Here is a 22,928-nt window from a genome sequence, read left to right on the forward strand (position 1 = left end):
CCTCGACGCGGCAGTCGTGGGTTCGATTCCTGGACCCGGTGACATTTACCGCATGTCTTCCCTCCTCTCCTTCCCCCTTTTCTGTCAGCCTACTTTCATACAAACACTAGATCCCACAAAAGACCCCATGGAGGGGAGAAAAAAAACATTGTTTGGAATGAAAAGAAATCTTCAGAATACTTGTCATCTAAATGATTGTAGGAAAGGCTTATATAGACATCCACTGCAGCTAAATTGTAGATGTACAACTTCCACAATCATCTCCTGAGACTGACTGAAACTTTATTATTGATTTGGTTTTCCGTTATGTTTGCAGTAGAATATTGTGCTTTGATTTTCTTAAATGTTGAGTTTAAATGATAATTAAGACTATTAGCCAATTTTATTTTTAATATGAATGTGGTGTTTTTAGATTTGCAGTAACAGTTTTATAAAGAATGTGATATGCAATTAGTTATTGGCAGTGCATTTAATTTTTCAAGCAGATCAGGCCAACTGGTTGAAATATTTTCTTGTTGAAAGCACAGTTAAGAAAAAGCTTTTTAGAAAAGTTAAATCTGTTTTTGTATGTATTGTATATTCAGACAATAACCAGCCATTTGCAAAAAATATTTGGATTTTACATATAATTTTGTCAACTAAATTGACAGTAGATTCAGTCAACAAAGATTTTATCTACTGCTAGCCTAAGACTAAAACAATTCTGACTAAATTATGACTAAAGCTAAATGACATTTTAGTCATAAGACTGAAACACAATTCTTAAAAATTGCTGTTAAAATTAACACCAATACACGGGTTGTAAAACCAGCTAAATTTGAAACTTTTTCTTTTGTGTTTTAGTGGCATAAGTGACCAGCTATTATTCAGTAATAGCTGGTCAAGAGGAAGGGCAGAGAGAAAAAGGAGAGGAATTGAACCCAGGACAGTTGTGTCAAGGACTAAAGCCTCCTTATGTGTTGTGCTTGTTCCTTAGCCAAGCGGTGCCCCAGAACTTTACATTTATGAGTTGCTGCTCACCAGTCAGGCCCAGTCAAGCAGCAAATAGACCGATTCTGGTCACCTGCCAATTTCAGTGTGCATCTCGAGCATTCATCTGGTAATATTGACCTGTATTATTTTTGTTCATGTTCAAAGATTACACCTTATTTCCTGAAATATGTGAGGACCAAAAACAGTCAATATTTACCCTTCACAAAGTCATCTTTCCCTACCTCACAACTTGCATAGAAATCTTCGTCAGGTTGATTTTCTGTGCCCAAATGTCTATAATTGCAGTGGAGAAACTGGAAGAAAAACAATGTTCAAATGAAAATAAAGAAAGATAGTTTGTGTTAAACGTATTATATATGTATTTCAGAGTAGACATGCAAGGCAAAATGTTGCCTTGCAGGAATTGCAGAGAAGGAATTGGAAAGTGTGGGTGTGCCGACTTATTTTACCGCAGATGAAGAATCATAAGATTTACATAGTTGTTGAACATGAAAGATAAAAGCTGATAAATGTGCATAGATCAAAGATCAAAATGTCAAATTAAAATGCAATGCAAGCCATTCCAAATTAAGATGTTCTTTTATCATTTAGTATCTGGATGGATAACCTCCCTCTTATGAGTAACGCTCGATGGAGTCCTTTTGACTCCATAATGTCCTGTTTTTTTTTAACCAGATCTCCTCTTAATTTTATGCCATGTTAAATAAAATGTCTGAGATCTAAACTAAAGGTGACATCTAAATGAAAAGAAAAGTAATTTGACAATTTAGTTTCTCAGAAGATATTTGATTCACCATTTTGGGGGAACACTCAGCATGTTTTTTGCACAAAGAAGCCAACAGTGTACTGAAAAACCTGAATAGCCCAATTGAGAGCACAGCAGCTGTTAATGTTGGTTCTTTGAAATAAAATAGGAGATTGACAAAGCGGCTCTTACGGCATCGGTTTTCAATCAGGCTTTATAAAACTGACACCTAAAGTAAGAAAATCTCATATACTTTGTTATATCATTATTTATTCATATTGTTAAAATATTTATGAAAAGAAGAGAACTCAATTCAAAATATAAACTTCAGAAATATTCAATAAAGCTCTTATGTTCTTGCATATCAGCCTATAAATCATGCATTACAATGCAGATATCAGCAAAACACAGATATCTCCAGTATGTCTTTGTTTTCTCTCCCAAATTTGAACAAAAATCTTCATTCGGTCAGTGTAGCAAGTTATTTTTGCCCAGCAGTCTGTCTATAAAACACAGCAATTTGTCATTTCTTTTCAAGGAAATTGTTTTTTGATATTTTCACCAACAACCTGGGATATAGTAATTTGGTCGGGGGGATTCCAATTCCATCATACTGTGGGGATTCTACTCACAGTTGGTGGTGAGAGGTCAAGCTAGATCAAGAACCAGGTCGAGTTTAATATGAATGTTGATATTCCAGCTGACTGACAATTCTAAACATAGAGCAAAATCTATAATGGAATGTTGTGGAAAAAGCACAATGACCTAGCCAAAGTATTTTTTGCAAATAAGAATGGCCAAAACCTTTGGACTCTACTGTGGGAAGTTGGTAGAGACATTCCTCAAAAACACTTGTTATAACTGAAGTGGGATCAGTGGGCTGAATGCAAATGCTCTGCAAGCTACGAAGGCTTAAATGTGCAGAAAATGAAATCAAAACCATGTCATTTTGCTTCTACCTGTTATATACTACTTATGTTGGATTTGCATAAAATAAAAAAATTAAAAACAGACATTTGCGGTTTGACGGCGCGAAAAAAGCTAAAGCAATGTGAATATGTTTGCAGGTGGTCTATTGCCTATGCAACAGCTTTACTTGTGTGCCATCAGTGCAAAGTACAGAGTCTTTAAGTGTAATGTAACTTGTCATTATGACACAGCGGCAGAAATAAAGCCTGTCCTGTTTCACATAGGGCTCAGTTTGGTATTTTAATTAGATGGAGCTGTGCTCAGTGGGCCCTCTGTCATGCTAGTTTAAAGTGAAGAGTGGAAAAAAGAAATGATTGACAACTTGCCCAGTCTCACAGTACAGCAGACCTTTTAGATACAACTATAAAGGGGAGAGTGGGACGAGTGTATATTGTAAAATTTACTTAGTTTTAGCTTTTTCCTTCATCGCAAAATGTACCTAGAGTCCTGCTTTGATTCTTTGATCCATGTTTTAGGAATCCTTGAATCTCTTGTGGTATGCCTCTCACAAAAAGGTAACTTGATTGTGCTTCCATGTGCCTGGAAAATACGTCATATGAAATATGCGCAACATAATCAGTCACCCCCGCTTTAATTTGACTTTGGGCTGAAACCCATTCAGGTATAAAACAAAATAAGATCTTGAACTAACAAGCTGCAGTATTAGAAATACACATTTACCACATTATTATGATATGACCTATGCACTTTTTCAACCCAAACACAGATGTGAAAGCTGCATGGATTAGATGGAGGGGAAAAAAATCCAAGTGTTTTTTTTTGTAGAACGTAATGAGGCACTTGTGACCAGTTAGCCTGGGCCCAATTAGCTGCACTGACACAATGTGGTAGACGGTCTTGTGTCGGGTTTAAAAAGAAAAAAAATTTTATGTTGACCGTGTTCAACTTGTTTGAAATGTGTGTGTGAAAAAAGTGTTACTGGAGGTTTTAACAAGCTCTCGATAAAAAGAAACTAAAGAAAACCCACATTTTTCAAGTGCAAAGATTTAGAAAAATCATGCACCTTTCTTGCCTTCCTTTGTCACTTTTGTAGCAGAAATATGTTCCTAAAGAAGACACCTTTCTGAACTAAACCAAGTACAAGCTTAAAAAGCTGTAATTGCTGTAACTTCTGTCTCGGCACCTTTTGGTAGGGCCACAAACCGATGGTTTTGATATTGCCCTCCAACACAGACTCTGTCAATGTTTTTTACACCAAGTGGCAGAAGAATGCACTTATTTGAAATGGAGATGCTGTGTAGAAAAGTTTCAAAAGTTTCTTAAACTTTCCTTTTAGCTCTAGTCTTTCCTTTCTTCTAACAACATAACAAAATATAGGAGGTGATGCTTTTTTGTGTTGAATTACTGTAATAATAAATCGTACTATAATAATAATAATAATAATAAGACTTTTCTGTCATAAAAGAGCAACAAAAATTTTAAAAATGCTGAATTAGAAATTTTTCATTTAACAATGTTAGATTTTTCTAGAACACACTATGCTCGCACCATCATTCTTAGTTATTGCCAAAACTACAAACATGTCACCCTTTAAATGAATGGAAATAAGCTCCCCTCAAATTCTGAGTTTCTGTATATTTCTTGTCCCAGTTAGTGCAGCTTTGTACAAAATAATTTGTGTTTTGCTTTAATTAATGAAGAAAATAAGTCTGTGCTTTTTTTTTGTTTTGCTGGTGTTCTTTCCTGAGAGAAGCTAGCAATGGAACAATTACCGCCAATAACTCCATTTACAGTTTGTTGAGCTTTTATGTAGAAAGTGCTCCTAGTCTAATTCTTCTGTTACTTCCTGTCCTCTCACCCCCTATGTGGCTGAAGCAGATAGCTGCCCATATTGTGCCTGCGAGTGGTTCCTCTTCATAGTTACCACATGCTTGGTCAGGATAAAACATTCCTCTCTGACATTGTTGTCCAGTGGAAGCAGACGTTTGTTTCATGATATACTGTTGTCTAAGCTATTTTTGATGAACATATGACATATGGTTTTGTTCCCTCTACAATCAAATTGTCATCAAAAATGTTGCATTGGAAGGCAATATCAATTCATTTCAGAATATGTATGTCAAATTAATTCCCAGAAATTTGGAGATCTATCTGACAATGTAAACAACTAATTCACTCAAATTCAGTTTACACCTTCAGTTAGCAAAAGGTTAAGGACATCCAGCTTGGCATTCAGTTTGATGAAATCCCTCCTAATAATGGAAGTATTGTCCACAGTGAAGAAAAACTAGCTTTTATCAAGAAGTGACCTCTAGCAGAATGATTAGTGAAAATTTAGAAGACAGGGTAGAAACACAAAAATACAAAGGCTTATTAGTAATGTTTATGGGTAGAAAATACTCAGTGCAGTTAATGGCAATATTAACTCCTGTTAAAAGCCAGTTGTTTTTCTCAGAGTGAGGATTCCTGCCAGAGCAAGAAGTGTTAAACCTGACCTGGTGAAATTAGCTTAACAAAACAAAGTTTAAAATCCATTTTACACACAGTATCATTTCTTTATTATAATTAATCACTGGTAATATGCCAGTGTTCCCTTCTCACACCTACTCCCCATCCAGATCAGAAGACAAACAGCTTCTGACGTTGGGGTTTTATTACAGTTGGGTTACAGAAGCATTTCAAATTCCTTAGCTCTTGTCTCTGAAATTGGCTGAGATCCCCCAGGCAATTTGAAAAGTCAAACTTGCTTCCAAAATATTTGTTTTAACCAGGCCACTTGCCAAGGACACCCTTGCTTGTCTGCAATCAGCTTGCTAAATGATGCGATGCTTAAAAGGGCAAAACAGCAATAGCGAAAAGAGTGTGATCTGATGAAGCAAAAGCATGAAGGAGAACACGCATAAAAAAGAATGAAAAGGGAAAAGAGCTGAAGTAATTCTCCTAGTTTGCTTTAATTAAGGCTAGACTTTAGCATAGCTGTAAAATACTTAATAGGCAAAGCGATGCCAATATCAAGCAGCAGCATGCCATAATTGATTGTTAAAACCACATGCTGTGATAAAGGGAGTCTGAAGCCGTGTCGATCTTGAACTGTATTGCCCTCCACGTCAGTCGCTCAAGAGAAGATTTTCGAGTCACAAATGAGACCCCATGGCAACAAGCGACACAGGACTTTGTTCCTCAATTCAGTCGCTGAGCTTCTGTTCGCTCTTTCATCTGTCTCTCTTCCTGAAGGCCAATGTTTGTTCTGAGTAATGTGGAGTTTTTTCTCTCCAGTTTGTTCACTTAATAATGTTAAGTGAACAAACTATTTTCACTTCATGTTTTTTTTTTCTTTTTGCGTCACATCTTCATTATTTTCTTCCCCTGTGTCTCTCCCCTACATCACTTTGTCTCTATTGGCTAAATCAAGCTTGTTGTTTGCCAGATATCTTCGATTTCCACACCCTTTTTCTCGCTCCTGGGTACAAAAACAGTCGCTGTAATTGCAGATGCGGCATTACAACAAAGAGCTTTTCAATTCTTAGTTTATCAGACAGTATCAGCTAGTATTTCCCCATGCACACTTTTCAGTCATTTATAAACCTAGCCTAAAAGTATTGTATTTTTCACAAGTATTAATGGCCGGCCTAAGCATCAAAGGATTAACAATGCATCATTCAGGGAAACAGGAAATATCTCTTTTCTTTAGTTCATTGAAATATAGTTCATTGAGCATACAAAATAAGAAGTGAATTAGAAGTGAAGCCAAAATGTGTAATGTGAGAATATTACGTTTTTTTTTCTTTACTGTGACTTTTTGTTTGAGCATGTTTAGCTGCATCGCCTCACTTCTAACCTAAATTGACTTAAACAACAAACATTAACTACGGGCTGACATTAAATATGCTTCTGTGGGATTTTAAACACAAAGGACAATTATGAAAATGTAGAAAAGTGATGCATTGTTTTCTCAGGTTTTTCCCCCAATAAAAATCACTTGTATTTGGCCTAATGCAGTATATTATCCTCTAACCAGTTGTCTTCAGAAATCATATAACTATTTCTAAAGTGGGTGTGCAGTTTAATTTCAGTTTCATAGCTGTTCTCACAGGATCGATAAAAAACTTCAGTAAACACAAAATATGCTTGGGTTAGATAATTTAATGCCAATAAGCACTTTCTGTTTTATACTTCTGGTCTTGGCTTTAAGTCTTCTGTAATAAGTACGCATTTAGATTTTTGGTCTTTCTCATTGTAGACTATACATTTAGATTTATTACATCTGTTTTACTTTCTTGTCAGTTTTCTGTCTGTTGCTACCGTTCTTTGGATTTTCTTTTTGTTGAGTCATTCTTGAGGTGGGTTCTGTTCCGGTTCTTCCATTCAATCTATTAGGTTTTCCACAGTTGTATCAGTTTGTATCACTCACCTTGTCATTTCCCACTTCATCTTATTCATTTCTAACACCTCACGGATGTAAAAGAAGAATGCATACTCCACTCAAAATCATACAGGAGAGTTTTATGAGAAGTATGTGATTGTGTGTACTGCATGTAAAGCTGTGCAGTATTGCTGAGCAGATGTTCACAGAGGAATACTTTTGACACGTGTGAAAGTTGGTGTAGGTCATGTTGATTGCATCAGCCCACGGAATTTGAAGGGTCTGCATAAAATTTAAATTTGCTTTATCTGCATTCATCTCATTCTTTATTAGTGCAACGTGTTTCCAAGTGACATTTTGAGCACACACCACGTCAGACTAATTATTTACGAGAGGTAACGCCACAACGGTTACACAAGTCGGCTGAGAGAAGACGGCTCCCTTCGCACCCATTAACGTGCGGTCGAACTATTAAACCGCCTGTCACCATCAGCCGTGCGTCCCACGAATTACAGTCTTACACAGACACTGAGTAATGGGGACTTTTACTGTACATTGTTGGATGGCAGAGGGGACTGGAGCAGTGAATAATGCCTTAAACGGGAGCTTCTGGACCCGGCTGTGCTCGCTGAAGTGGCTACGTCCTCATTAAAGCCAAACTCGAGTTTGTTTTAGCCAGGCCAGCTACTTGTGGCCTGATAAGAGACGATGGTGTTTTGAAATTCTGTTGACCTTTTTAAAAATTTGAATAACAAAAATTTCTTCTGTTAATGTTTGTGGCTTCTTTTAGACGTTCTCCTTGCCCGATCTGGCAACTTAGTTGAACGACCATGTCTTTTTTTTAGTTTTCATATTTAGATTATGAATTTAATAGTCCTTTTGTGAAATTGCTTCCAGGTAGAAAAATAACATGTTAAAAGTTAAAGATGACCTTAAACATAAATCTTCCAGGCACAGCTGGAATACACAATATTGTACCTTTTATGATTCTTTAGGGAACATTATTTTTCTTTGCAGTGTTGTTCAGCTTTTTTCTGTTCCTTTCTTCTTTTATTTTGTGAGCTGTGAGCTGTGAGTCATCCACCTCACCGGGTGTGAAAATAAGTTGTTCTTTCTCCATCTGTTCCTTTCTAATGCAGCAATACACTTACATGCGCATCACCACCACTCGTTCCGGAGCAGACCGCTGACGAAGTTTGTCGTGCAAACAAAAAAACAATCCTGGAAAAATAGAAATGAATTGAGTTTACGCTTGCAAATTCCCACAAGTTCATTTTTACTTTATCTGTAAAAAAAAAAAAAGACAAGTCAGATTCAAATGTCTTGCATGTGTTCGGGGAGCCTTGTGAATGATCTTTTAACCTCTACCTTTTGAATTCCTGTTTGTTTGACTTTAAATTAGTCTTTTTAAATGCATAACCTCTTGGGTATGCTTGCACTCACTAGCCTCAGGATTTGGTGTGCTGTCCTCTTCCCCTTTGGCCACCATCAGTGTGATCACCTTGCCCCCTTGGGCAAGGTGTGCTGATACTGTTAGGTTGGATTGGACTGTGCCAAGGTGAGGGTTTGTTAAAGTGAAAAATTAATTCAATGAAAAAAGTTTTTGTTTGGACTGATTAAAGTTTTAATGAGCATTTCAATATAACTTGGTACCATTTTACTTGAAATGTATACCACAGCCCTAAACCCATCTAAGATGGTCATGATTAAAAGAAAGTAAACCTTCTTAATGTTGGGTTTTAATGTATTTTTGTACATTTTAAATAATTTGGCCTTTACCGTGTTGTATTTAAATCGTACATCAAACTACTAACAACACATAGCAGAAACCTTGCTGAGAATGTTGGGGTAGTTGGATCTGGATTGAGATTTGATACTGGCAACAAACCAATACTTAAACTCAATCTTGGAATTGTTTGATATATAAATAATTCATCTAAAAGTTAATTATCTGGCTTCATAATTCTTTTACAATTTCTGTGAAATTGATCTAAAGAAATTATGACTAAGTAAAAGTGCTGCAGTAGCTGGTGCAGCAGTACAATTTTTTTTTCTCCACTTCTTCTCTTACTGTGCTTATCAACTCTGAATTTTTCAGTGCAAGAGTGCCATTTGACAGCGTCATGCATTTTTGCCTGTCTTTCTCTCTCTTGATCAATGTCTCTACAAGTAACCTTCTACTTCTGTTCTTTGTACTTACATCCCGAAACAACAATTTTTCTGTCGCTTCCTCCCTCCCTGCCATCGCTCGATTTCTTTTCTCTTCTGACGATCTTCCATTTTTACCACACTTGTCCTTTACTCCTCCACCTCCATATTATATACACCGAGGGTAGCACTCGCCTGATAAGGCCCGTGTCTTGAGAGCTTGTCAGGCGTGTCAGGATTGTGGGTGAAGCCCGTCATTACATCTGTCCTCCTCCAAACTACTCTCTAAAACCTACCGAGGACCTGTGGGTAGTGTTCAGTCCACTGCAGTGTGTGTGTGTTGTCTGAGGATTTCTGTTTTGTTTTGTTTTTTTGCTATGCCTTTGTTCAATATTAGTTTGGAGAATTGATTCGAACTGACAAAGCCGTGCCCAAAATTATGATAAAACATAATTTTATCAACAATTTTATCAACTGTTGTTCTCGGCAACAGAACACGTCACGGTTTCAGTGTCTGCCATCTAGATTACTTTAGTGGACAGTAGCTGACAATGTGTCTGTCAACTCTCAGGTGAATAAATAAGAGTACATATTTTGGAGGGAGCTGCTGTTCAAGAAGAAGGCTCTGAAGGATGAAGTTTTTGTGTTGCCGTCTGGTCCCACGATAGTCAAACTTTATCCAAACTCTTATAATTTTGTTCCCCGACAAAATTCACTTGCAGAGTGCACAGATGCAATAGTGAAGACATCACCTTTGATTTTTGGTCTCTTGGCCATCCCATCCCATATCAACTTTTGCGAAAGCAGCTTAGTGGTCTTGGATCTCAATGTACATGTAGAGCAGTGGGATACATTGGAAGACATCGCTGTAGTTTTTGGTTTGGGTGGTCAGCATTAATACTTACCATATGGTATTGTATTTTGTCTCGTGTGATGAATATTATTCACATTGGACCAAGAAATCCGTTTCTTTTAGAAAATGTTTGGTTTAGTGATGTTAGGCAACTTAACAGTAATTGGTTCTAGTTAGAAGAAACATGTTAAAATCTTAAATATAAATGTCAGGCATAAAAATATTGAGTTTTACTGTAACTTATTGTACTTTGCATCACATTGAAACAGAAAGTGATTTATTTTGTGTCACTGGTATATTCACATCTTTGTATGTATCTCTTGTTCTAGATGTATATCCAAACTACCACCCTGACAATCTCTCTCAGCCTCTCTGCCTCCGTATCTCTGGGGATGCTCTACATGCCCAAGGTCTACATCATTCTCTTCCACCCAGAGCAGAACGTGCCCAAAAGGAAACGCAGCTTCAAGGTAAGCTGCTTTTAAAATTTACCAACCTGAACTTATGTTAACATAGAATCGGTGTATCTGTAAATGACATACACAGACAATCAAAGAGAAATTGAGAACTAATGGCCTGAAATGTGAATCTTGCCTGCATTCACTCATTTGGCTGAAGAAAACACACATCCGGTGTTGTAGGGAAAGAGAAGACAGAGCTGCTGAAACGATATGAGGCTGCCTGGGATGATGGATTAGCTTCACTTTTCAAGCAGGTGTCGGGATTACATTTGTTGGTGCACAGAAGCGCAGACTGGGGATTTAGTCCAGTCAGTCACAGAGACGGACACGAGGCAGAAGAAAGGGAAATTACCAAATTGGTGCATAAAATCCTGTGCATGTGGCCTTTTGCCACATGCATTGTATTTAATAAATCAGGGCAATGTAGCATTTGTATTCTGAAGCCCAAACACAGTCATCTATAGAAACAACTTCGGCAAGTCTGTGAACATTAATTTGTTTTTACCACAGATTTTCAATTGGATTAAACCATCATAGAGCCGATTGCATAGTCAAAGCACCAAAAGTTATTTGTAGGCAATTAATTGAAATGCTGGATAATTTAAGCAACTTTATTTATTTACAGGCAATCGTCACAGCAGCCACCATGTCGGGAAAGCTGGCCCAGAAGGGAGGAGACAGGCCAAACGGAGAAGTCAAGACCGAACTGTGTGAGAGCATGGAGACCAACAGTGAGTAAGAGAACACCAAACTTTTCTAATTACACATTTAAACAACTTTACAGATTAGAATACAAACATTCATCATTGTCACTTCACATTTAACATAGAGCAGTGTTTGTACCAACAGCAGAAACACATCCTTAGCTGAGTGAAGCTGACACCCCACCCACGTCAAAAAATTCAGCAAATAGTCTACAGATTTTCAGCTTGAAGTTCCATTTGAAGAATGGATTAAATTTATACCAGAAAGAGTTGAATACAATGACAAGTTTTCATCATCTGGCAAAAGGGAACACACAATTTTAAAACCTGGCACTTGGAGTCACATAATTAATGATCTGGTTTGGAAAAAGTTGAAAAGCACATGTACATTTGTATTGCAAAGAACAAAAGTTTATCCAACTGTCACTAGTAAGTACATTGATATCAAAGAGTGTCAAGGCCATGTTAAAATGACATGTGACAGAGAGCCAACGGTCGACAGCCCAATGGTGCTCCAGTGTTCTATCGAAGGCGCCGACATCTCCCTGCACACTGGCCAGTCCAAAAGATGTCAGGAACCCTTCGTGCACAGGTTTCCAAAGAGTTGTGTGAGGGTAGGATGGAACCAGCTGTATGGAGGTCAGCAAAGGCATCAGAGTTGATGGATATTGGAGATCCCGAGCCAAGTCACCTTCCAAACCTTACGAAAAGCCAAGCAGGAGAGAAAAGATTTGAAATTATGTATTGACAGGATTCAGTTATTGTGGAGAAAGTTATATTGGTGAGAAAACATTACTATCTAAAAACATTTCTTGAAATGAGACAAATTTCTTCTTGTTCTAAATCTTTATTGAAGTTCAAAACAAAAGAAGGTACACATTGTACAACAGCTGAAAATCTGCAGAATTTAACTTACACAATAACATACAATATTAATAACTGCTTGCTTTGTGGTTATGTCCAGAGCAGGCCACAGTCATCAGTTTAGGTGAAGTCAGTTGGCATATGAAAGGAAATTATGTAATATCTCATAATGAGCAGAAGCCCAGTTTGTTTTGTTTTGGTGCAACATGGGGGGATGGTGACGTCATCGGCCAAAATTCTAACTTTTAATATTTCAGAAACCAAAGCTGCACAAACGACCGTTTTAACGGCACAAACCTGCACTAACAAAGTAGCCGAGTTTGGTTTGTTTTGGAGCAACATGGGGGGATGGTGAACTCTGATGACCTAAAATATAATTTTTAATATCTCGAAAACCAAAGCTGCACAAACGAAAATTTTAACGGCACAAACCTGCACTAACCACTCAGACTATTTGCTGAATTTTTTGACGTGGGTGGGGTGTCATCTTCACTCAGCTCACATCCTTGCATAATATCAGTCGATGACCCTGATTTTTACAGGCAACCTGTGGTAGCAAATTTTATTTAGGATCTTAGACCAAAGGTTGTTGAATATAAGACTTTGTTTTAATTTGTAACAAGGCAAATTATGAATGTGTATGAATGTATATTGGTTGGTTGGGTACCTGTAGTGCTGCACAGACTTTGACATTTAACAGAGAATGCTTGAGGGGACATGAGACGCTGCACTCTTCGAAGCCTCCACAACTCGGGTGATGTGCGGACGTGATGACATTGCTAATGAACTTTAGTCTTAATACTTTAGTTTAATGTTTCTCCTTCTCTCACAGCTTCGTCAACTAAGACAACATATGTCAGCTACAGTAATCACGCCATCTGACGGGACTGCGGAGGGAGAGGACAGGTCTTCTAAGGAGCTGAGTAAAAGAGGAGAAACTGATTTTGCCGGGGGACAAAACGGTGAATGCACAGAGCGCCCGACGGAAATCAAGCATGAGACATTTTGTATTCGTTACCCATCAAAACCACAGAGGTGGGACCACTCAAACAGCCAGTCAGTGTGCCTGCTTTGCTGCTACTCTCAGCTCATTGGTCCTGCCATGAACTTACCTGTTTAAAGAAAAAAAAATCCATAAAGTGACATACCACAAGACAATGGACAGCAAAAAACACAAAAAGGCTAAAAAAAAAATTATAAAAATGAATATCTTGAAAAAAGGTCTGAAGATGTGTAGAAATTATATATAAAAGGGCAAAAGTGGAGCTGAAAAACAGATTTAACAAATTACATTTTAAAAGATATATAAAGAGAATTGTATGAGAAAATCTATGAGACTCAAAGTGTTTGTTGTTGTTCTCTACTTGTAAGTATTTTTGTGGTTGTGGCAACTTTTTCCATTCTCGTCTCACCGTTGTCTTTGGATCGCCCTTGCATAATGAGATGAGTGTGTTTCCTCCTTCTGTCTTGGCGATCCGGGTTGTAGCCTTGGGTTGCGAACCTGTAAAATGCCATGGTTGAAGCATGCCCGTTTTTATACAAAAAGGAGATTTATTTATAATAAAGGAATGTTTTGCAAATGTGTAGATTTGTTGTCATATTTTTGACAAGCACTGGATGATTAGTATAACAAACCTTTTCATTTACATCAACAATAACTTTGCCTTAATGATACTGAGCAATAGCAGATAAATAATTACTTCCTTTTAACTGGAAAAAACATTCAGCTAAGTATTATCTAAGAAATTTTTTTTAATTGTGGTGGTAGATTGTAAAATGTGGATCAATTGACTTAGTGCCTCCAAGTAACAAATAGATTGACAAGTTCTTCTGAATCACTCCAGAACAGGATGTTAAAATCAGAAGTCAACATAAGGAAACCTTTTACGCATAGTAAAAAGATACTGTGTCTTTTCACTGTGTAAAAAGACACATAGTATATATTATGATGTCAAAAACAAAACAAATGACATAGGAGCTATGCTGTCTGGGGATGCCTCCTGGACGCCTCCCTGGTGAGGTGTTCCGGGCACGTCCCACCGGGAGGAGACCCCGGGGAAGACCCAGAACACGCTGGAGGGACTATGTCTCTCGGCTGGCCTGGGAACGCCTAGGGATTCCCCCGGAATAGCTAGAAGAAGTGGCCGGGAAGAGGGAAGTCTGGGCCTCCCTTCTGAAGCTGCTACCCCGCAACCCGAACTCAGCTGAGCGGAAGATGGACGGACGGACGGACGGACGGACGGACTTCGAAAATGTCCAAAAAACGACATGCTTTAGCATGTCGTTTTTTGGACATTTTCGAGGTCATAGTAAAAAAACAACATAGTATACTATGTTGTTTTTTTGGACATTTTCGACATCAATCGGTTTTTTTGACATTTTCGACGTCATAGTATAGCATGTCGTTATATTGGACATTTTGGACGTCATAGTATAGCATGTCGTTTTTTTGGACATTTTCGACATCATAGTATAGCATGTCGTTTTTTTGGACATTTTGGACGTCATAGTATAGCATGTCGTTTTTTTGGACATTTTCGACGTCATAGTATAGCATGTCGTTATATTGGACATTTTGGACGTCATAGTATAGCATGTCGTTTTTTTGGACATTTTGGACGTCATAGTATAGCATGTCGTTTTTTTGGACATTTTCGACGTCATAGTATAGCATGTCGTTTCTTTGACATTTTCGACGTCATAGTATAGCATGTCGTTTTTTTGGACATTTTCGACGTCATAGTATAGCATGTCGTTTCTTTGACATTTTCGACGTCATAGTATAGCATGTCGTTTTTTTGACATTTTCAACGTCATAGTATAGCATGTCGTTTTTTTGGACATTTTCGACGTCATAGTATAGCATGTCGTTTCTTTGACATTTTCGACGTCATAGTATAGCATGTCGTTTTTTTGACATTTTGGACGTCATAGTATAGCATGTCGTTTTTTTGGACATTTTCGACGTCAATCGGTTTTTTTGACATTTTCGACGTCATAGTATAGCATGTCGTTTTTTTGACAATTGCGACGTCATAGTATAGCATGTCGTTATATTGGACATTTTGGACGTCATAGTATAGCATGTCGTTTTTTTGGACATTTTCGACGACATAGTATAGCATGTCGTTATATTGGACATTTTGGACGTCAATCGGTTTTTTTGACATTTTCGACGTCATAGTATAGCATGTCGTTTTTTTGACATTTTCGACGTCATAGTATAGCATGTCGTTTTTTTGACATTTTCGACGTCATAGTATAGCATGTCGTTTTTTGGACATTTTCTACGTCATAGTATAGCATGTCGTTATATTGGACATTTTGGACGTCATAGTATAGCATGTCGTTTTTTTGGACATTTTCTACGTCATAGTATAGTATGTCGTTTTTTGGACATTTTCGACGTCATAGAATAGCATGTCGTTTTTTTGACATTTTCAACGTCATAGTATAGCATGTCGTTTCTTTGACATTTTCGACGTCATAGTATAGCATGTCGTTTTTTTGACATTTTGGACGTCATAGTATAGCATGTCGTTTTTTTGACAATTGCGACGTCATAGTATAGCATGTCGTTATATTGGACATTTTGGACATAGTATAGCATGTCGTTATATTGGACATTTTCGACGTCATAGTATAGCATGTCGTTTTTTTGGACATTTTCGACGTCATAGTATAGCATGTCGTTATATTGGACATTTTCGACGTCAATCGGTTTTTTTGACATTTTCGACGTCATAGTATAGCATGTCGTTTTTTTGACATTTTCGACGTCATAGTATAGCATGTCGTTATATTGGACATTTTGGACGTCATAGTATAGCATGTCGTTATATTGGACATTTTGGACGTCAATCGGTTTTTTGGACATTTTGGACGTCATAGCATGTCGTTTTTTGGACATTTTCTACGTCATAGTATAGCATGTCGTTTTTTTGACATTTTCGACGTCATAGTATAGCATGTCGTTTTTTTGACATTTTCGACGTCATAGTATAGCATGTCGTTATATTGGACATTTTGGACGTCATAGTATAGCATGTCGTTATATTGGACATTTTGGACGTCAATCGGTTTTTTGGACATTTTGGACGTCATAGCATGTCGTTTTTTGGACATTTTCTACGTCATAGTATAGCATGTCGTTATATTGGACATTTTGGACGTCATAGTATAGCATGTCGTTTTTTTGGACATTTTCGACGTCATAGTATAGCATGTCGTTTTTTGGACATTTTCTACGTCATAGTATAGCATGTCGTTTTTTTAGACATTTTCGACGTCATAGTATAGTATGTCGTTTTTTGGACATTTTCGACGTCATAGAATAGCATGTCGTTTTTTGACATTTTCGATATCATAGTAAAAAGACAACATAGTATACTATGTTGTTTTTTTGGACATTTTCGACGTCATAGTATAGCATGTCGTTTTTTTGACATTTTGGACGTCATAGTATAGCATGTCGTTTTTTTGACATTTTCGACGTCATAGTATAGCATGTCGTTTTTTTGACATTTTCGACGTCATAGTATAGCATGTCGTTTTTTTGACAATTGCGACGTCATAGTATAGCATGTCGTTATATTGGACATTTTGGACGTCAATCGGTTTTTTGGACATTTTGGACGTCATAGCATGTCGTTTTTTGGACATTTTCTACGTCATAGTATAGCATGTCGTTATATTGGACATTTTGGACGTCATAGTATAGCATGTCGTTTTTTTGGACATTTTCGACGTCATAGTATAGCATGTCGTTTTTTGGACATTTTCGACGTCATAGTATAGCATGTCGTTTTTTTTGACATTTTCGACGTCATAGTATAGCATGTCGTTTTTTGGACATTTTCGACGTCATAGTATAGCATGTCGTTTTTTTAGACATTTTCGACGTCATAGTATAGTATGTCGTTTTTTGGACATTTTCGACGTCATAGAATAGCATGTCGTTTTTTGACATTTTCGATATCATAGTAAAAAGACAACATAGTATACTATGTTGTTTTTTTGGACATTTTCGACGTCATAGTATAGCATGTCGTTTTTTTGACATTTTGGACGTCAATCGGTTTTTTGGACATTTTGGACGTCATAGCATGTCGTTTTTTGGACATTTTCGACGTCCATGCTATACTATGACGTCGAAAATGTCCAAAAAAACGACATGCTATACTATGACGTCCAAAATGTCCAAAAAACCAATTAATGTCCAAAATGTCCAAAAAACCGACATGCTATACTATGATGTCCAAAAAGTCCAAAAAACAGATTGACGTCCAAAATGTCCAAAAAAACGACATGCTATACTATGACGTCCAAAAAAACAACATAGTATACTATGTTGTCTTTCTACTATGACCTCGAAAATGTCATAAAAAAGACATACTATACTATGACGTCGAAAATGTCCAAAAAAACGACATGCTATACTATGACGTCCAAAATGTCAAAAAAACGACATGCTATACTATGACGTCGAAAATGTCAAAAAAACCGACATGCTATACTATGACGTCGAAAATGTCAAAAAAACGACATGCTATACTATGACGTCGAAAATGTCCAAAGAAACGACATGCTATACTATGACGTCGAAAATGTCAAAGAAACGACATGCTATACTATGACGTCGAAAATGTCCAAAAAAACGACATGCTATACTATGACGTCGAAAATGTCAAAAAAAACGACATGCTATACTATGACGTCGAAAATGTCAAAAAAACGACATGCTATACTATGACGTCGAAAATGTCAAAAAAAACGACATGCTATACTATGACGTCCAAAAATGTCCCAAAAAACGACATGCTATACTATGACGTCCAAAATGTCCAAAAAAACGACATGCTATACTATGACGTCCAAAATGTCAAAAAAACCGACATGCTATACTATGACGTCGAAAATGTCCAAAAAAACGACATGCTATACTATGACGTCGAAAATGTCCAAAAAAACGACATGCTATACTATGACGTCGAAAATGTCAAAAAACGACATGACGTCGAAAATGTCAAAAAACCGACATGCTATACTATGACGTCGAAAATGTCAAAAAAACGACATGCTATACTATGACGTCGAAAATGTCAGAAAAACGACATGACGTCGAAAATGTCAAAAAACCATGCTATACTATGACGTCGAAAATGTCCAAAAAAACGACATGCTATACTATGACGTCGAAAAGTCAAAAAAACGACATGCTATACTATGACGTCGAAAATGTCCAAAAAAACGACATGCTATAGTATGACGTCGAAAATGTCAAAAAAACGACATGCTATAGTATGACGTCGAAAATGTCAAAAAAACGACATGCTATACTATGACGTCGAAAATGTCAAAAAAACGACATGCTATACTATGACGTCGAAAATGTCCAAAAAAACGACATGCTATATAGACGTCGAAAATGTCCAAAAAACGACATGCTATAATGACGTCGAAAATGTCCAAAAAAACGACATGCTATACTATGACGTCGAAAATGTCAAAAAAACGACATGCTATACTATGACGTCGAAAATGTCCAAAAAACGACATGCTATGACGTCGAAAATGTCAAAAAAACGACATGCTATACTATGACGTCGAAAATGTCAAAAAAACGACATGCTATACTATGACGTCGAAAATGTCAAAAAAACGACATGCTATACTATGACGTCGAAAATGTCCAAAAAACGACATGCTATACTATGACGTCGAAAATGTCCAAAAACGACATGCTATACTATGACGTCGAAAATGTCAAAAAAACGACATGCTATACTATGACGTCGAAAATGTCAAAAAAAACGACATGCTATACTATGACGTCGAAAATGTCAAAAAACGACATGACGTCGAAAATGTCAAAAAACGACATGCTATACTATGACGTCGAAAATGTCAAAAAAACGACATGCTATACTATGACGTCGAAAATGTCAAAAAACGACATGCTATACTATGACGTCGAAAATGTCAAAAAAAACGACATGCTATACTATGACGTCGAAAATGTCAAAAAAACGACATGCTATACTATGACGTCGAAAATGTCCAAAAAACGACATGCTATACTATGACGTCGAAAATGTCCAAAAAACGACATGCTATACTATGACGTCGAAAATGTCCAAAAAAACGACATGCTATAACGTCGAAAATGTCAAAAAACGACATGCTATACTATGACGTCGAAAATGTCCAAAAAAACGACATGCTACTATGACGTCGAAAATGTCAAAAAAACGACATGCTATACTATGACGTCGAAAATGTCCAAAAAACGACATGCTATACTATGACGTCGAAAATGTCAAAAAAACGACATGCTATACTATGATCGAAATGTCAAAAAAACGACATGCTATACTATGACGTCGAAAATGTCAAAAAAACGACATGCTATACTATGACGTCGAAAATGTCAAAAAAAACGACATGACGTCGAAAATGTCAAAAAAACCGACATGCTATACTATGACGTCGAAAATGTCCAAAAAACGACATGCTATACTATGACGTCGAAAATGTCAAAAAAACGACATGCTATACTATGACGTCCAAAAATGTCCCAAAAAACGACATGCTATACTATGACGTCGAAAATGTCAAAAAAACGACATGCTATACTATGACGTCGAAAATGTCAAAAAAACGACATGCTATACTATGACGTCGAAAATGTCAAAAAAACGACATGCTATACTATGACGTCGAAAATGTCAAAAAAATGACATGCTATACTATGACGTCGAAAATATCCAAAAAAACGACATGCTATACTATGACGTCCAAAATGTCCAATATAACGACATGCTATACTATGACGTCGAAAATGTCAAAAAAAACGACATGCTATACTATGACGTCGAAAATGTCAAAAAAAACGACATGCTATACTATGACGTCGAAAATGTCAAAAAAACGACATGACGTCGAAAATGTCAAAAAACCGACATGCTATACTATGACGTCGAAAATGTCAAAAAAAACGACATGCTATACTATGACGTCGAAAATGTCAAAAAAACGACATGCTATACTATGACGTCGAAAATGTCAAAAAAAAACGACATGCTATACTATGACGTCGAAAATGTCAAAAAAACGACATGCTATACTATGACGTCGAAAAGGTCCACAAAAACGACATGCTATACTATGACGTCGAAAATGTCCAAAGAAACGACATGCTATACTATGACGTCGAAAATGTCAAAGAAACGACATGCTATACTATGACGTCGAAAATGTCAAAGAAACGACATGCTATACTATGACGTCGAAAATGTCCAAAAAAACGACATGCTATACTATGACGTCGAAAATGTCAAAAAAAACGACATGCTATACTATGACGTCCAAAAATGTCCCAAAAAACGACATGCTATACTATGACGTCCAAAATGTCAAAAAAACGACATGCTATACTATGACGTCGAAAATGTCAAAAAAAACGACATGCTATACTATGACGTCGAAAATGTCAAAAAAAACGACATGCTATACTATGACGTCGAAAATGTCAAAAAAACGACATGACGTCCAAAATGTCAAAAAAAACGACATGCTATACTATGACGTCGAAAATGTCCAAAAAAAACGACATGCTATACTATGACGTCGAAAATGTCAAAAAAACGACATGCTATACTATGATGTCGAAAATGTAAAAAAAAAACGACATGCTATACTATGACGTCGAAAATGTCAAAAAAACGACATGCTATACTATGACGTCGAAAATGTCAAAAAAACGACATGCTATACTATGACGTCGAAAATGTCAAAAAAAACGACATGCTATACTATGACGTCGAAAATGTCCAAAAAAACGACATGCTATACAATGACGTCGAAATGTCAAAAAACGACATGCTATACTATGACGTCGAAAATGTCAAAAAAAACGACATGCTATACTATGACGTCGAAAATGTCAAAAAACGACATGCTATACTATGACGTCGAAAATGTCAAAAAAACGACATGCTATACTATGACGTCGAAAATGTCCAAAAAAACGACATGCTATACTATGACGTCGAAAATGTCAAAAAAACGACATGCTATACTATGACGTCCAAAAATGTCCCAAAAAACGACATGCTATACTATGACGTCAAAAATGTCAAAAAATGACATGCTATACTATGACGTCGAAAATGTCAAAAAACGACATGCTATACTATGACGTCCAAAATGTTAAAAAAACGACATGCTATACTATGACGTCGAAAATGTCAAAAAACGACATGCTATACTATGACGTCGAAAATGTCAAAAAAAACGACATGCTATACTATGACGTCGAAAATGTCCAAAAAAACGACATGCTATACTATGACGTCGAAAATGTCAAAAAAAACGACATGCTATATACTATGACGTCCAAAAATGTCCAAAAAAACGACATGCTATACTATGACGTCGAAAATGTCCAAAAAAACGACATGCTATACTATGACGTCGAAAATGTCAAAAAAACGATATGCTATACTATGACGTCGAAAATGTCCAAAAAAACGACATGCTATACTATGACGTCGAAAATGTCAAAAAAACGACATGCTATACTATGACGTCGAAAAGGTCCAACAGAATGACATATGACGTCGAAAATGTTGAAAAAAACGACATGCTATACTATGACGTCGAAAATGTCCAAAAAACGACATGCTAATCTATGACGTCCAAAATGTCAAAAAAAACGACATGCTATACTATGACGTCCAAAATGTTAAAAAAAACGACATGCTATACTATGACGTCGAAAATGTCAAAAAAAACGACATGCTATACTATGACGTCGAAAATGTCAAAAAAACGACATGCTATACTATGACGTCGAAAATGTCAAAAAAACGACATGCTATACTATGACGTCGAAAATATCAAAAAAACGACATGCTATACTATGACGTCCAAAATGTCCAATATAACGACATGCTATACTATGACGTCGAAAATGTCAAAAAAAACGACATGCTATACTATGACGTCGAAAATGTCAAAAAAAACGACATCTATACTATGACGTCGAAAATGTCAAAAAAAAACGACATGCTATGACGTCGAAAATGTCAAAAAACCGACATGCTATACTATGACGTCGAAAATGTCAAAAAAAACGACATGCTATACTATGACGTCGAAAATGTCAAAAAAACGACATGCTATACTATGACGTCGAAAATGTCAAAAAAAACGACATGCTATACTATGACGTCGAAAATGTCAAAAAAACGACATGCTATACTATGACGTCGAAAATGTCCACAAAAACGACATGCTATACTATGACGTCGAAAATGTCCAAAGAAACGACATGCTATACTATGACGTCGAAAATGTCAAAGAAACGACATGCTATACTAATGACTCGAAAATGTCAAAAAAACGACATGCTATACTATGACGTCGAAATGTCAAAAAAACGACATTACGTCAAAATGTCAAAACGCATGCTATACTATGACGTCGAAAATGTCAAAAAAACGACATGCTATACTATGACGTCGAAAATGTCCAAAAAACGACATGCTATACTATGACGTCGAAAATGTCAAAAAAACGACATGCTATACTATGACGTCGAAAATGTCAAAAAAACGACATGCTATACTATGACGTCGAAAATGTCAAAAAAACGACATGCTATACTATGACGTCGAAAATGTCAAAAAAACGACATGACGTCGAAAATGTCCAAAAAAACGACATGCTATACTATGACTATGACGTCGAAAATGTCAAAAAAACGACATGCTATACTATGACGTCGAAAATGTCAAAAAAAACGACATGCTATACTATGACGTCGAAAATGTCCAAAAAAACGACATGCTATACTATGACGTCG

General features: G+C 36.7%; 1 protein-coding gene across 2 annotated transcripts in view; it reads left to right on the forward strand.

Moving 5' to 3' along the window:
* The window catches only part of grm8 (glutamate metabotropic receptor 8), a 258,181-nt gene extending 244,534 nt beyond the window's left edge, over positions 1–13,647 (forward strand). Inside the window, exons 12-14 of one of the 2 annotated variants that reach the window (XM_023350397.1) lie at positions 10,362–10,502; positions 11,119–11,228; positions 12,894–13,647. In XM_023350397.1, coding sequence (XP_023206165.1) covers positions 10,362–10,502; positions 11,119–11,228; positions 12,894–12,906 — 264 coding nt within the window. In that variant the 3' untranslated portion in view covers positions 12,907–13,647. The remainder of the gene's footprint in view (positions 1–10,361; positions 10,503–11,118; positions 11,229–12,893) is intronic. The other variant, XM_005799106.3, reaches the window with a different exon arrangement.
* The last annotated feature ends 9,281 nt before the right edge of the window (positions 13,648–22,928 follow it).

Source organism: Xiphophorus maculatus, chromosome 17 (assembly GCF_002775205.1).
Source record: "Xiphophorus maculatus strain JP 163 A chromosome 17, X_maculatus-5.0-male, whole genome shotgun sequence".
NCBI classification, from domain to species: Eukaryota; Metazoa; Chordata; class Actinopteri; order Cyprinodontiformes; family Poeciliidae; genus Xiphophorus; species Xiphophorus maculatus.